Here is a 16375-nt window from a genome sequence, read left to right on the forward strand (position 1 = left end):
ATTCTATGATATCCCTTCTGTAAGGCAAGGAGGATTGTGTGAAGAGTTAGCAGCTGAGTTAAATGAATCTCTCCAGTGCCCAGGAACCAAAGGACTAGTAAGGACCAACAACCGAAATGATTTACCTCAAACCACTGTTGAAAAAAAGAAGAAAATGCAAAATTCTAAATTTGCCATTTGATGAACATGTGTTTCTATCATGCTAAGCAATGATGAATGAATCCTTGTAGTGGATAGAGCCTTATGTCAGAAATCTAAGTGAAATTTATTCTTGCTGAAAATACTTTTTTTGTTTTTTTTTTTCACGAAACATGAGTGAGACAACAATGTGAAGTACACCAAACTATTAACACATGGTTTGTTGTAACCCTTACTCTCTGCCCTGGAAAGCACAAACAGAAGAAATCATTTAATCAAGGAAGAAAAGTAGTTTGTGTCTGAGGTGTCCCCTTCTGCCTGGTTTCATTCCTTTCTCCACCTAGGGGTTAGTGACCCTGATGAGCTGCCCCTTTCCCATGTCCAGAAAGGGCAGAGGCACTACTGAAAACCAGAGATTTTTTTCTCAGTAGAAGTAACCTAGAGTCTCTGGAGCGATCATTCCATTCAAAGAAAAGAAACAACCAAGCAAAACAATCTGTGCTGATTTTGGTCACCACGTACGTCCCAACCTGTCTGCTGCAGGCAGATGGACGTGACTGAGGACGACAAATATGTCCAAAATGAAGAACAGAAATCCTGACTTTTAAATATATCGTTAGATTAGTAAATGACCAAAGTGAATACCTCAGAAGTCTGAGTCGCTTTGGAAGCAACTGCCTCTTTTTCTTTCTTCTTCCAAAGGAGATTATTGAGAATTGTGTCTTGCAAAGCTCTGGCTCTCTGCACCTGAACAAGTTGTCTTTGAGTATCATTTAACTCTTCTTCAACCTGGGGACAATAATTTCATAAAATTTTTAATCATCTTTTTCCTTCAAAAGTCAACCAAAACATTTTACCTTTAACTGGGATATAGAATCTGAAAGGCGGAAACAAGATTTTAAAAAATTAAGAAAAGTTGGCTACTGAAAATGAAAAACAACAAGAAGAGCATTTCAAAATTGTAAAGGAACCTGAACGACTATTCAGTCCAATCCACATCCATAGTTACGTACCTAACACTTACCAGCCTCAGCTTCGAGGCTTCACAGGTAGGGGAAGCCACCATCTCTCTGGATTCTTCTATGCGTTAGCAACTTTTTCCTGACATTCACTCTAAAAATGTACTTTTTGGCCACTCCTGCCCATAGCAATCAACTCTGTCCCTTAGGCAGAGCAAGTTTCATCCTTCTTCCACATCCTTCAACAACTTGAAGAAATAAGGATAAACATCTCCAGTTCCTTTAACTGATCCTCACATGTCATGGACTTGAGGACCTTCCTTATTGTCTTTACCATCCTGCTTACTAGCTACCATCATTCTGGGAGCCAGAAATGAATTAAATAGTACAAGTTTAGAGCTGACTAATATTCCTACAGCTTTTCTGAGAAAATGCTATCGAATTTTCCTTTACCCAACTCATAGATTCGAAACTATTTTTAATCTAATTGTATAACTTTATATTCATCCTTACCGAATTTCGTCTTACTAATAGGTTCGCTCCAGTGCTCTGACATGTGAAGACTTTGCCTTTCCTCCATTTAGAAAGGCTTTAATGATGTTAATTGCATAAGAATTGCATAATAAAATATAAATATAAGGAAGCTAGAGAACAACAAACTATTAGGAAACACTGAAGGATGGGTGCTAAAGTGCAATACAAGGAAGAGAAAAAGGGATTGAACTTGCAATTTCATTGGCCTAGAAAATTTTCAGGTAAGGAAACTCCCTCTACCAGTGTGGCCTGGAACTTATATTCTTAAAAAAGCTAAGGACAGAGCAGTGCTGTCAAATAGATTCCCCCCAGAAGTGAATTTTGTGGGCAGCTTTGGGGAAAATGGAAACCTCTGGCCTGGGGTCTGCTGAGATGAATTGTCCAGCGTCACTCAGTCAGGAAGTGTCCCTGGCAACATTTGAACCCAAGTCTTTGTGGATGTGCGGCCAGCTCTATTCACTACACCATACCGATTCTCTCGTGTGAGATTTGCTTTCCAAAGTAGCAGCTCTGCTTGACTTTTTCCATGCTTATTTAGACCGTAAATTTGCATTCAAATACTAATAGAGGGGAAATTTTTCATATTTGTTACATATGTATGAGAGCCTATTTACAAATGATTGAACCCAGCTTACCTATACTAGACCCCAAAATCGCAGTCATTTTTAGGATTCAAAAGACTGGAGTATTCATCTCCCCAGTCCCAGGGAATCCATAAGTATTCTTAACAAGAAAGGATAGAAATAGTGACTTTAGATTCCAATTTACCTGTTGTAAATGATTTCTTATTGTTCTCAGTTCAGCTTCCTGAGATCTGAAAGTGCATTCAAGTTGCTGGTTTAAAGCCACTGCTTTGCTATATCTTTCTTTTTTTCTTCTGAACAGTTGTCTGCTTTCTTCAAATAGCATTTCTGTAGTCACTTGCTCCATTTCCTGTTGCTTCAGTGTACACCTAGATTAACATTGCCACTTTAAATGACAGTTCAGTAGAAAGGAGGAATATAATGCCATTTCAATATACTCATCTGGATGACTAAAGGGAAATATTAATTTAGGGCCAACTGGATCCATGTAGGGAACTCACCGTCAAGATACTCCCTCTGTTGATGTGGAGTGGTCCGTACTCTACAATTTTGTCTTTAGGGAGTTATCTGTGGCACTTAGAATTAACATAACTTGCACAGGCTCATGAAGTCACGATGTGTCAGAAATGAGACAGGAAGCCATTTCTCTATCCAGGCTACTTCAGAGCATTAAACTGCTATCAAAAATGTATCATATAGCTGTTTAGGTGTTTTTGCTTTTTTGATTCAAAGAAGAGAAATGCCATAAATTGGATATAGCTGGAAGAAATGACTTTTTCAAAAGTCCTGAGGTTTGATGTGTTTGAAAGACTCTGGTAAAAAGTGTAGACGGGGATGTAGATGAAATTCCATCCATTTTCCCATTACTATTGGTTATTCAGAGTTGCTTTTTCACCGCATTTTGAAAAAAAATAAATTGCAAGTAATTGTGCCATAGTTTTGAAAACTCACTAAAAATGCAGCTCTCACAGATGTCAATAGAGTAAAAAGGAATAAAAAGGGCTCATTCACAATATTCTTTTAAAGATGCGGTCTTTTTGCCTTCCTAACTTCAAATCCTCTGTCACATTTCTTCAACGTTAAGAGAAATGTTTCCAAGGTTATCTTTAAAATCGTGAGTTCCATACCTGATACGACATAGTTCTCTGTCCCATTCTGCTTTTTGATGCTCTAAGTGAGATTTCATTTGTCTTGCTTCTGATAATTTCTCACGCAGTCCATTAATCTTGTTTTCTAAACTCTTAACTTTTCTGGTGAGTAATGTACAATGTGTTTTTTTACGTTCGACTGTTCGATCATATCTAAGAACTACAATCTCAGTTCTCAAGTGTCTCATAGGATCTGTACAGAGAAAAACACAAGTCAATTAAAATAGGAGGGTTTCAAAATCTTCAGGAAAATAGCAGTATACTTGGAATTCAAATACTCTGGTAATGACAAAATAATATCCATGTATATAAATCCTACAAATATAGCAAAATATTACTTGGTCACACGATTTATATTGAATGTGAAAATAACCTATTTCCCTGTGGGCATTGTGAACAATTGAAAAGAATCTCTATTTTACACATTACTTTATAAAAATATTTGAACGTTCATAATTCTTCACAATATGTGAAAAGTTAATATCTACATATTGGAAATATACTGAATTATTTTATAATTGTCCTAAATATGTTTTACTTGAAATAGATGTATGTAAACACTGCTTCTTCTTTAGACACTTATAATATCATTGAATATGTAACCTTTGTACAATAACATCTGTCCTCATTCATTCATTGTCCTGACTTTTGGTAACTTTAGACAAAATGTAGGAGTAACTTCAGAGGAAAGTGAAAAAATCTTCTGGGCATTGAGGAAACTAGCTGCTGTCCCTTTGTTCTTCAGAGAGTTACATTGCCAAATTTAGACCTAATCCAGACTTAGAAATGTGTGTCATATCCAATCACAGATTCAATAGACTGGCTGTGTTATTGGGTTTCCCTTGGTAACTTTCAAGTTCTCATATATTTCGTGTTTAACAGAGTTAAAGCAAAAAGAGACAACACAGTTCCTAGAGGTAAAAGCACTGATTGGAGCAGGATGTGAAGCTGACAGTAAGGAAAATTATAAGCCAACTTTTCCTTCAAAGCAAAAGATGAAACTGAGGCACAGAGAAGTTAAAGAACTTGTTAAGATTCGCAAAATTAATAGGTGTATTAGGCAGAATTGTGTCCAGTGCCCTATCCTATATACCATGGTGACAGAAAAAATCATAAAAACTAGGCAGTACATTTGCATGATTGTTGACATTTTGGCCCATTTTGTGAAACATTTTAATATATTGACTACTTTTTCCATGAGAGAGCTCACTGTCTCATATATTTATACATCCAGTCATGTCGATCTCTTCAATAGTTTTCCTATTACAAACCAAGCAAAGAAAATTCATACACCTCATCCTAGCATGCAATATTAATAAGACACATTATATGATACCGCACATAGAGACTTACAAATACATTGCCCACGACAATCCTAGCAAGTACGGTATTGAATAGATTAAGAAAATGAAACTCCAAGGGATTTGTGTATAGACAAAATCTAGGCCTTCTCCAACTTTGTAATCATCTACCTATCCATATTTAATTCTTACTGCCATATACTGTCCAGTTAAACTGCATTTTTCACTGTCATTTTCCTGTCCCTTTGCTGAGAGATTCCATGCTTGAAATGTTCATTTCATCTGCCTTTATTCCCATGAACTATACCTACTGAATTCATAGCCATACTTTAAAACTCAACTCAAATGGAACCTTCGCACACAGATTATTTATTCTTGATAGGTATTATTCTTTTCCCCACTGAAACTCATGTAGCAATATGACTGTGCTTCTCCAGCATTTATATATATATATATATATATATGTTACCTATATGGGCTATATCCCCATTAGACTCCACCGTCAATGAGGAAACCTATCTATACCTTGTATATTTGGCACACAGTAGGTACTTAGTAATTGTTTTCGAATTGAAACAAATAGAAAGCGTCTGAAAAATTTACTGCCCTGCAGTCGACATAATCTCTTTCACCTTGGTCAAGGACTGACAGAGATTAGGCTCATTTTTACTTTACTATGAATCAATGGGATTGGACTTCAGTGCTATCTTCTGTTACACACGCACATCTTTGATTTCTGTTTAACACTGTTATTCTGTTAGGAAATTTCAAAATGTTCTTTGTTTTACAATCAGCACTAAGTTGTTCAATCAATAACAAAACATTCTTACAGTTTAAGGGAAGTAAATCATAATCCTCTGTAGCTGTGCCAGATGCCTGAATTTGGTCATCGCGATCATTCGATTCCATCTGTGCTTTCTCCTGTACAATACATAACAGCAGGGTAAAATAATAAAAAAAAAATTACAATAGTAACAATGCCTAACATTTGTGTAGCACTTTAACGTTTTCACAACACTTTATACACATTGCCTCATAGCATCCTCACAACCATTTTGTGAGACAAACATTACTCATAATTAATTTACAAATGTTACATGGTTTGTCCAGCACCATATACTTAGCTAGGAGCCCAAGGATGGATACAAACTCAGGTCTTCTTGCTTCTACCTACTATGCCACCTAACTAATTAGAAGCTAAATGATTTAGGAACCTTACGAAAATTATCATAAACGGTCACAATATTTCTTACCGATTATAAATAGGCTTCATTTTATAGATAGGGGGAAATGATGGAAAAATCCAGCAATATCTTTGAGATTCTAGCATTCACCATGGACACATTTCACTAGGAGACTATTTCTAAAAGCATCCATTTTCAGATGAAAGATTCCTATACTTTATCATGCAAAAAGGTGTCCTATCTGGTGACCCAATCATGCATTATTTTCTAAACCAATTTAACATGCATTTAAAGGCAAACTATGTTCTGAAAACTTCCACTAAAACTAGCAAGAAAGGCACTTTTTATACAGTAAAATATCAGAAATTTGAATGTCATTTTTACATACCTCTTCCAGGTCACTTTTATCCAAACTTTCTGGGCATTCCTCTGATGATCCTTTAAATTCCAATTATCATGTTAAATTGATGTTAATAATAAAATAAAAATTTATTCGATTCAGAATTATTTTTGTCATATAAATAAAATTTACCCATTAACAGTAATTTTTTGTTATAAACTCTTTTAAAATAAGAAATGAATATAAGAAATTTCTATATAACTAATTATGCATTCATCAAATTATTTTGTATTCTCAATCTGTTACATTTTACATTTCTCTTGAGATGTTCATGTCATACCAAATCACAGGAAACTGTGAGGGTTGATTTATGTATTTAATCTCCTTGAAACTGTTATATTTGAAAATTAAAGGTAAACTAAGAGACAATGTTCATGCGTGATCAATTTACTAGTTAGGTCAGCAGTATTCAATTTTTTGGGTCACTTGTCTTTCTCAATGGCCAAAGGCCATGAGATAGGATTACTAACCTTCATGGAATTTGGGGAAGTACAAGAGAACAGAGAACAAGGATGGGTAGGTGGGAAAATAATGAGTAAACAGCATCCTGTGGAGGAGGACAACTGGATTGACTGGAAATTGGGAAGGAAGTTAGCAGTAATCCCTTTCTTATCTCTTGTGATTAAGAAATATTCATTGCTTAAGTCTATCTGCAGGGTCTCGAGTCAGTGGATCTGATTTCTTAAGATAACAATTCAGACATCCTGGAAGAATACCTTGGTGGTATAAAGATACTAGACCAGACTCCCTGGTGTCCACATGCCTCCTTTTGGGCTAGAAGATTTCCTTGATACAAAAATAGAAGAGTGATAAACAAGAAAACTGGATTTCTAAATATAACACATTAAAGAACGATGAATTTCTGAGCTAAGTTCAGTGACAAAGAACAATGATTTAGGCAGTGAGAGGACAAAATAAATTTCAAAAAAGACAAAATCAATTTGATTCTTTCAAAAGAGAGAGAGGAACAAAACCTCAATCTTAATATGTGAAATTGCTGGCCAGGACTGTCTCAAAGAAGGAAAAAAGTCTTCTTCCTTCATGTCATGTCGCATAAGGATGTAAAAGAAAATGAGATCTGTATCATTAAGTAACTCAGTAAACTTGTCTGAGTAAACTAAAAACACATGGAAACAAGATATGCAGATAATAATCCAGCACTTAATTTCAGAGCCACTGTAAAATTTTCAGATATCTCAGAGCTAGATAAAGTATGATTACATGGACAGCAATTCACGGAACTGAAAAGATTTAGAGAACTTTGAAAGATTACTAAGAGATAACTGTATATATCACATGGCAAACAAATCCATTGAAACAAAACCAACATTTAAACCGGAATATGAGATTATTATCTTAATGTATGCAGCTTCTAAAAATAGTATTACAAAGATATTCCTGGGCATGGTAATTGTATTCCATCGTAATGAATTTCATGAAAACAACTACTGGGAACCATCAAGTAACTAGGTCATTTAATATTTGGGAAAAATTAAATCGATTATATTCAGCTTTGGGAAAGAGAGTTATACGTAATAAAACAAGAAAAAAAAACGCATTCATGGACGGATTATATGTGAATATATATCTATATGAAACCTCATGGTTTAGGTTTGTAACACTCAAAAAATAAAGGAGCAAGTCACAAATAATTAGGCAGACTAATGTATCACACAGGCCTAAGCTATCCCCCTCTGTGCTTGTGGAATATGCTACATTTGTCAGAGGGGAAAATCGAAATCCCTGCTAAAAAGATACGTGGGAGAATCAAGGCTTCATAAGAGAAGGGAAAGTTCACAGCAAATTTTGTCATCACATGACTTTATCAACTTTTTTTTGCTTACTAATAGTGATAAAGATTAAAACGTAAGAAACTGAGTAAATAATCTACCTATGGAAAATTCAGAATGTTACCTCTACATGCTTCGTCGTTACCTTCTTTTTCTTCTACTTGTTTTACAAGGAACTGTGGTTCATCTCTCTTCTGGGAGACAGATTTTTCTCCTCGAATCACAACCCTAAACTCGGTCTCAGGGCCACTTCCAGCTCCAAGTGCTTGATCTTCTTTGAAAGTAATCTTGCCAAGCACTGGCGATCCTGAATGACTTTTGGTCGCTGGCAGTGACTGACAAGGATGATTCTCATCAAAATTCAGATCCGTGGATTTTCTATAACTCTCAGTTTTCAGAGAAGTACTGCAGGAATCCCAATCAGATGGACCTGAATAGCAAATGGTGGAGTTAAATAGAGTACTGGTTTTATCCGCCTGACACATTTCTTCCCCCGTAGGAAGGCATCCAAATTGCCACCTAACTTTATGGCTTTGCATCTCTTAGGTAAAATGAGGGGGGCAAAGAAAACAATTGTTTTCCTTCTTTAATTCAGCCTATCCTCTTTTTCTTGAATCACCAAAAAGAATTGTGTGAAAAGGACTTGTATCATAGGGGAGACATCAGTATAACAAACTAATTAACTTGAAATTGAGCTCATTGTGTTTCCTGAAACTAACCCCCAGAACAGAAAAGTGATTATCAAGAGAACAGGATTTCTCAATTTAGCTCATTACAGGACAGATGAATTTCTGAACTAAGTTGAGAGACAGAGAATCATGATTTAGGCAGTGAGAAGACAAACTTTTTTTTTTAAAAAAAAAGACAAAATCAATCAGATTATCTCAAGAGATGGAGAGAACAAAAACTAACTCTTAATATGTGAAATGACTGGCCAGGACTGTCTTAAAAGAAGAAGCAATAAAGTCCTCTTGCTTGATTCCATGTTGGAGAGGAAACTTCATGTAAATGAAATCAGGAGTAGGAAGTAACTCTATAAGCAACTCTGATTAAGACAAGAAACATGAGAGCAAGCTATGGAGAAAATATTCCACCAACTAATTTGAAATTCAATGTAAACTTTTCAGTTACCTCAGATGTAGACAGAGTATGATTATATGGAGAGAAATTCACAGAAATTTGAAGATTAACAGAAGTTCTAAAGATTAGGAAGATATAACTGTCTATGAAACAAGTCAAACAAATTTATTGAAATAAAATCAACATAAATATTTAAACTTGAATATGATGCAATCTTCTCCATTTATGGAGTTTCTATTGAAAGAATTGAAAAGATATTCACTGGTATGATCATTGCATTCCAGCCTAATCATTTTCATGGAAACAATTACCGGAAATCATTAATGTATTTAAGGGAGATTTATATTATTCTTTTCCTAGTGCTTAGTTTCCCAGTATCCATAGCCAAACAGCCTCTTGCTACGAGGTATTAGATATGTGTTCTCTTCATTGAGGTTCAAAACATCTCCACCACCCTTGTACCACATTGTACCACAAATAATATAAACTTTTTTGCTTAAATTGTAAATATGCACTGGGACTGTGCAGTGAGACAGATATAGGGATGAGGTCATGTAAAATTGGAGACAGTTGCTGGCAATATACCCCCTTTTCCTCATGCCCTATAAAGTAGATGGGTATTTGTCAGTGAATGGGGAATCATTAGGGTTGAATTCACAAACTAGAATGTTGTGGGTGGGAAGAATCTGTGTTTGCCTCAACTGGCTCACACTGAGGTTTGCGTCTAACCTCTAATTTGTTAAGGGAGTTCACAAGCAGTGCGTGTCTTGATTTACCCATGAAGATGTAGGGGTAGTTGCCACTCCTGTCACCTTCTCCCAAGACCGTGGGAGAAAGATGATTAGGGAATTTTGTACTAACTGGTGCTCCCATTACCCCCCATTGCCTTTCAAAATCTAAAACAAGCATACAGGAAGATTATTAACCCAATTGAGCTTTTTTCCTGTCTCAACAGATCGAGTGAATCTGTCCTAGCTACTGTTCTGTGTACTAGAGTTCATCAGTCTTATAATCAACTAGATTATTTCATATTTTAGAAAAGTTCAGGCACCTGTATTTAAGCTTTATGGAAGATAAGTATAAATGATTCAAAATGAGAGAAAAATACACATTCACATATGGGTTTTATATGTGAATATAAATATATAGAAGCCTAAACGTTTTATATTTTGAAAGACTAAAAAATATGAACTGGCAAATGACAGACAGGAGAAGACTGATTTATCAGACAGGCCTAGCTACCCCATTTCTGGGCTTGTGAAATATGTTACAGGTGTCAGAGGAAGAAATCAAAATATATGCCAAAAAGCCACCTGGTAGGTTCTAGGATCCATGAGAGAAGGAAAAGCCCATGGTAAATTTCATCATCACTTGATTTTGTCATTTTTTTGCTTACTAATACTAATAAAGATTGGAAGGTAAAATACTGAGCAAATAATCTGCCTAAGGAAAATTCATAATGTTAACTCTACATGCTTCTTCGTTACCTTCGTTAACTTTCAATTTTTTTACAGAGAGATGTGGTTCTTCTTCCTTGTGGGGGATCGATTTTTCTCCTCTAACCACAAGCCTAAACTCAGTCTCGCTGTCATTTCCAGCTCCAACAGTTTCATCTTCTTGGAAAGGAATCTTTCCAAACAGTGTGGATCCACACGGAATTTTGGTCTCTGGGAGTAACTGGCAAGGGTGATTCTCATGAAGATTCAATTCCCTGCACTTCCTGTAACTCTCAGTTTTCAGAGAAGTACTGCAAGAATCCCGATCAGATGGACCTGAAAAGGAAATAATGGAGTTAAATTGTGCATTGGTCTCATCCACCTGGCATATTTTCCCCCCATGAGATGGCATGCAAATTGCCCCCTAACTTTATGCCTTTATTAATGCTCCTTCCATTTTAACTCTTCGGTAACATGAGGGAAAAAAAAACAGAAAAGCTGTTTTCCTTCTTTAATTCAGCCTATCCCTTTTCCTTTTACACCCTCATCAAATCTATCTCAGTGTGTAGTCGCAAGGACAGGGAAAGGATTTGCTTTAATGATAGCCTTGCAAAGTCAGCATGTACATTTGAATTTTATATGAATTTAGACTTGGAACCTGTGAATTTTGACCACTGACTTATTTAGACAGCCTGAATTCATCATTTCCTTTCCTCCTACCTCCACCTCTGAAGTCAACAGACCTTTAATATTTCTTATCTCTATTAAAAACGGGTTATATTCTCAGTCATCTGGATCCATATATTGGATGCTCCTATGAACCAAACATATACATGTGTATATATATATATATATATATGTGTATGTGTGTGTGTGTGTGTGTGTGACTGAGTGTGGGTATGTGGGTGTATATAGACACACATCCTAAACCTACTAAGTTCTGTTGTTTCTACCTTTATGACATCTGTCTTCCTGTCCTCCTTCCTTATTCTTAAATAAATCCTCCGACTTCACAAACTCATCAACTTTTACATGTATTTTTCCAATAATTTTCTAAAAGCTATTCATATTTCTGATGCCTTCATTCTCTCGTCCATTCTACACAAAACCATCAAGTAATACTCTCAAGGCACTTAGCTGGCCATTCTCTGGCTCTAAAACCTTCTGTGGTACCCTGCTGCGTCAACTCCACGTGCATCGGAGCTATGAAATCGTCCTTGCTGAACCACACTCTTTTCCATGCTCTCCCCATCTCCCAATTTTCCTAGAGCTCTTTTATCCTTCTCCTTACCTTCCTTACTCAAGTCCTTCTAGCATGGTTTGTATGTTGCATTCCTTCACAAAGAGTAAATTTCTTGAGGGAAAAGCTGTTTGTTTTTATCTTTATATCTCACAGTAAAACAGTGGACACTTGATATGCACATGATACATAATAGTTGCTTAATATATATTATCTTGAATTGGGAGGATACATGCATGACTCGGCTAATGTGCTTTTGTGCAATACAGAAAAAGCCAGGAAGTATGAAAATACAAACTCAAATGTGATGTTCCAAACATAAAAGCACAAACCTGAAAACTACAGGATATATTTTCTATTAGGAGTCATTGTTTTAAAAATTCACTTATTCTCCTAATTGTAAAGAAGGGTAAAAAAGGACAATACCATTAGTTTCATCTGTCTCATTGAAGCCCAATTCCTTTATTGAATCTGTAAGACAAATAGGGAGAAAAGGAAGAAAAATGAGACATGAATATTGAAAAAATTTAAAAATATACTTCCTTTCTTCCTAAATGACAGAATTTTGAAACTTACATGACTTCTGTTTTTCCTGAATTCCTTTTCCTAAATCTTGATTGCTGAATGAATAACTAATTTTTGTAGTAGCTGGAATAGGCTATGAAACAAAATAATAAGAGGACAATTATATTTAAAGTTTTTAGTAAACGTCAGATATAAATAAAAAAGCCAGTGTTATTACCTTCAAGTAGAGATATCTCTGAAGAGAATCTGAAAAAAAAAAAAAGATTAGAAGTGGTATCAACAACTGTATTTAAGCAATGTAATTCAATCACAATTTCTGTCGAAACGAATAGGCATGTTGGATCCCATTATGGAATTTAAAAATTGAATACTAAAATTTGCTATATTTCTTATAAGAAATTTGCAGAACACCAATTAAAATCGATTATTATTACTTGAAGTAAAACAAGAACACAGTGTTAGCGCAACGTACAGTTTATATGTCAAATATCTAAAATTTCAAAAGTTTTATAGCTTTGTACCTGAAACAATATACAAGCATACTTATCAATGACGCATTTCATTGACCTAATGCAGCATCCAATCGGCCAAGCAATGAGAATGATTAATGCTGTTTTACTACAAGTACCCCTAATATGGATGAATCCTTAGTTATATAATTTGGAAATCCAGGTGATATGTAAACAGTAAAGATGAAATAGAATTTAAAACCATGTATAAACCATATTCTTATCTCAGACATAAGGGTCTAGAAACATAATTTAAATGCATTCACTGAGATGTACACTACCAGAATAATAGTTAATAACGCATTTTCATTTCTTTCCATATCCACGCTGCCTAATGGCATGCCTATACTTCTTGGATCCATTAGTTTATGTCTCTTAAAATTTGTTTATTGAATCATGTTGGGAAATGCCATCCACATCAAGAGAAAGAATTAAGGAGTTTGAATTCACAACGAAGGAGACAATTTTCCTTTTGTTTTTGTTTTTTTTTTCTTTCTCATTGTTCCTGCCATTTGTTCTAATTCTTCAATACAACATGACAAATGTGACAATATGTTAGATAGGAATGTGTATGTAGAGCCTATATCAGGTAGTGTACCGTCTTTGGGAGGGGCGAAAGAGAGAAAATTTAAAACTTATGGAATTGAATGTTGAAAACTGAAAATTAATAAACTTTAAAAATGTATCTGTATATGAAAGAAGGTATACAAAATTCATTCAAGAAATGATAAAGAAAATCTTTCAATACGGAGTTATTTAGAAAAAACAAAATTGTTTTAATCCACTCAATTAACAATTCAATATTATCAATACATTTGTATATAAACTCTTTGAACATGTGTAATTTAATATTAATGGGAAAATATATGTATGTACTGGAAGGAAATCTCAGAAATTAAAATTTGAAGATTCTGAAAGCCTTGTACATTTTATAACTTCAAACTTCTTACTATACGTCAATCCAAAAATGTGTTAAGCTCGTGCCTATTATAGGAAATTATAAAATTCGGTTTACTATATATCAGACCAAAAAAGTATTAAGAAATTGTGAGAAGTTTTCTTTATTAGTTATTTGTTGTTTATTAAGTATTTTGTGAGGAATTACTTGAATATTTGTATATATTACTTGAATTACTTGTATATAGAGATCTCTGTATACAATATGGTAATTTACAACTATTGTTACATACATAGATACACCCATACATAAATATAGACATACATACACATATATGTATGTATAGACAAAATCAGGTCCTCTGAAAAGGTGCTATATGAGGCAATGCTGTAGAATCCTAACAGAGGGCAGTAAAATCTAATCAATGCCTCAATAAAGAATTACTACTGTATGGTGTTCTGTATACAGGAGTGTTTTCTTCTAGATCTATGGGGAGCTGTAGCACCTTCACAAAAGGCAGGTAGTTTGTACACCTTTGGGGAGGTATCTCTGCGTGACAGCTACTACTCAGGCTATACAAGTCATATCCAGTATCATATGCAAACAAAAATTTTATAAAACAGTAGGCACAGTGTACTATTCCCCCTTTCTAACTTTAGGAGAAAACTAGAGTGTGTTCACAGGCTTGACATTTCTGGTGTTCAATCACTAACCAGAGGAAGAATTTGACTTACTAGAAAAGCATTATCATACATAACCGCTTAACCACTGTCATGTTCTCTTGATGGCAGTACATTAAAAATGTTTTAAAATTACAGCTCCCTCTAGATTCCCCAAAGAGTACCTGTATTCCATTTTAAACAGTTTTCCCCTCCAGACTCAGGTTTACCTTCACCACATCTGAAACACCATTCTGACCTAAGATCCATGGGACAGAGAGCAAAACACCTCATGAATGCAATATAAGCACTTAATCATGATGGAAATGAGGTGCACTCTCCTCAGATTCTTCATAAGGCTTTCTGTCAGATCTGCTACAAACAAGCCAATTGCCCAGGAAGTGTAGCTCTTCAGTTTGATCACCTCACAAGCACTTTCAAACACATGTTTATGAATATATTTCCAGTTTTTTGAATCAGCATTAGTTCCCAAAAGAGGATGAAGTATCCAGAAAGATTTACACCACTGTGAATCCCGTGTGGACAGAAACACAAGGACCCATCCATGACAACTTGAGGAATGAACACCAAGTCTCTCCCCCATTAGACAAAGGAAACGGGCAGAATCCAGAATGTAAACACTTACAATAACACGATTTTCAGAAAAGCCTTTTAGCTTCCAGGCCACATATGTCAAAATAACCAGTGGTTTGGAAATAAGAAGCAGCTTGTAGTTAGGGCTGCATTTAACAATATTGGGAATGATGAATTTAAAGACATTCACATTATGCTGGAGCAAATTAAGACGATTTTCTCCCTCCTGTAGACATGTCCCAATCAATACAATGACCAGTTTTGAGTTAGCAGTCACAATGTACTGTTTGTCAGGAAAAATCTTTTGTATTTTGAGGAAAAGTCTGCCATGTGAGAGATTCATTATCTCTCCTTTTATTTTATCTTCTATTACATTAACAAGGGAAAGCTCATGAGTCAGTTCCTTTGTTAAGACACTGATGGCACATGCCATGCCAACTGCACCAACCCAAGAAAGAATGATCTTGTTTTGGGGAACCTGGTATTCCTTAAGAACATTGAAAATCAACTGATACTTGAAAATAGATCTCATTTTGGGGAATATTTGGCAGGATAACGAGGTTGTTGGGAATGCTGTAAAAATTCGGAATGAGATGTGAAATGGCTGCTCCCAGCCGAAAGAAATTTTAAAACAGGTTCTTCCAAAACAGCACCAAACACTTTCTTTTACCTCTTATTTACTCTACACATATCCGATAACTAACTTCAGCTTAACTGTTTTTGCTCACTCAAGAAAAGATAAAAAATAAAAAGCATTAGTTATCCTCTTTCTCTACAGAGAGAGGGGGAACAGAGGACCTAATATAACTCTCACTTTAGCGTATTTCTTTCCCTTTCAGGCACGGCGGAAGGAAAAACTAGAATTGCTACTGCATTCTAGAATACTTCTTTAATTTCTAGGAGAGAACGATAGCCCATCCTGTGAGAGACACCAATGCTTATCCTTTCGTCTGTATTCTGTGTGGACACTATTCAAAATTTGCAACAAGGTGATGGATTTATCCTTTGATTTGGGGCTTTTTATTTCCTTAGACATGAATGAAGAAGATTGCAAATAACTCAGAAAAGGCAGGTAGGGGAAGTCAAGCCCAAATTCCATGCAACTAGAATAGAGTGTAGACCAATGAACTAATGCTTTCTTGGGGAAATGGAACATGCACAATATAATTATTTTGTTTCTATTTAACAGTTGTTCTATGTTTCTCTTTTTGAAAACATCAGAAAAAACAGTGGTTCTTGGGTATAAACTTAATCAACTTAGGGATGGATTATATTTCCCTGTAGGTAGTAGTAGGCTTTCTGTAACACTAGTTGATCATCTTTATAAAAAGTACGCCTTTAATCTCTTTCAACAGAATAACAAATTAATAAAATGGGAAATAACTGTCAGGAAGAC

General features: G+C 35.2%; 2 protein-coding genes across 2 annotated transcripts in view; both read right to left on the minus strand.

The window, feature by feature from the left end:
- LOC140512549 (uncharacterized) overlaps window positions 1-16375 on the minus strand; it is a 327182-nt gene that overhangs the window by 304758 nt on the left and 6049 nt on the right. The gene's annotated exons all lie outside the window — the stretch shown is intronic.
- Window positions 1-16375, minus strand: part of LOC140512548 (uncharacterized) — a 125233-nt gene that overhangs the window by 24852 nt on the left and 84006 nt on the right. Inside the window, 10 exon segments of the mRNA XM_072621699.1 lie at window positions 784-927; window positions 2400-2583; window positions 3343-3556; window positions 5495-5585; window positions 6237-6286; window positions 8163-8468; window positions 10606-10890; window positions 12221-12265; window positions 12371-12452; window positions 12537-12565. Coding sequence (XP_072477800.1) covers window positions 784-927; window positions 2400-2583; window positions 3343-3556; window positions 5495-5585; window positions 6237-6286; window positions 8163-8468; window positions 10606-10890; window positions 12221-12265; window positions 12371-12452; window positions 12537-12565 — 1430 coding nt within the window.

This window comes from Notamacropus eugenii, chromosome 6 (assembly GCF_028372415.1).
Source record: "Notamacropus eugenii isolate mMacEug1 chromosome 6, mMacEug1.pri_v2, whole genome shotgun sequence".
NCBI lineage: Eukaryota > Metazoa > Chordata > Mammalia > Diprotodontia > Macropodidae > Notamacropus > Notamacropus eugenii.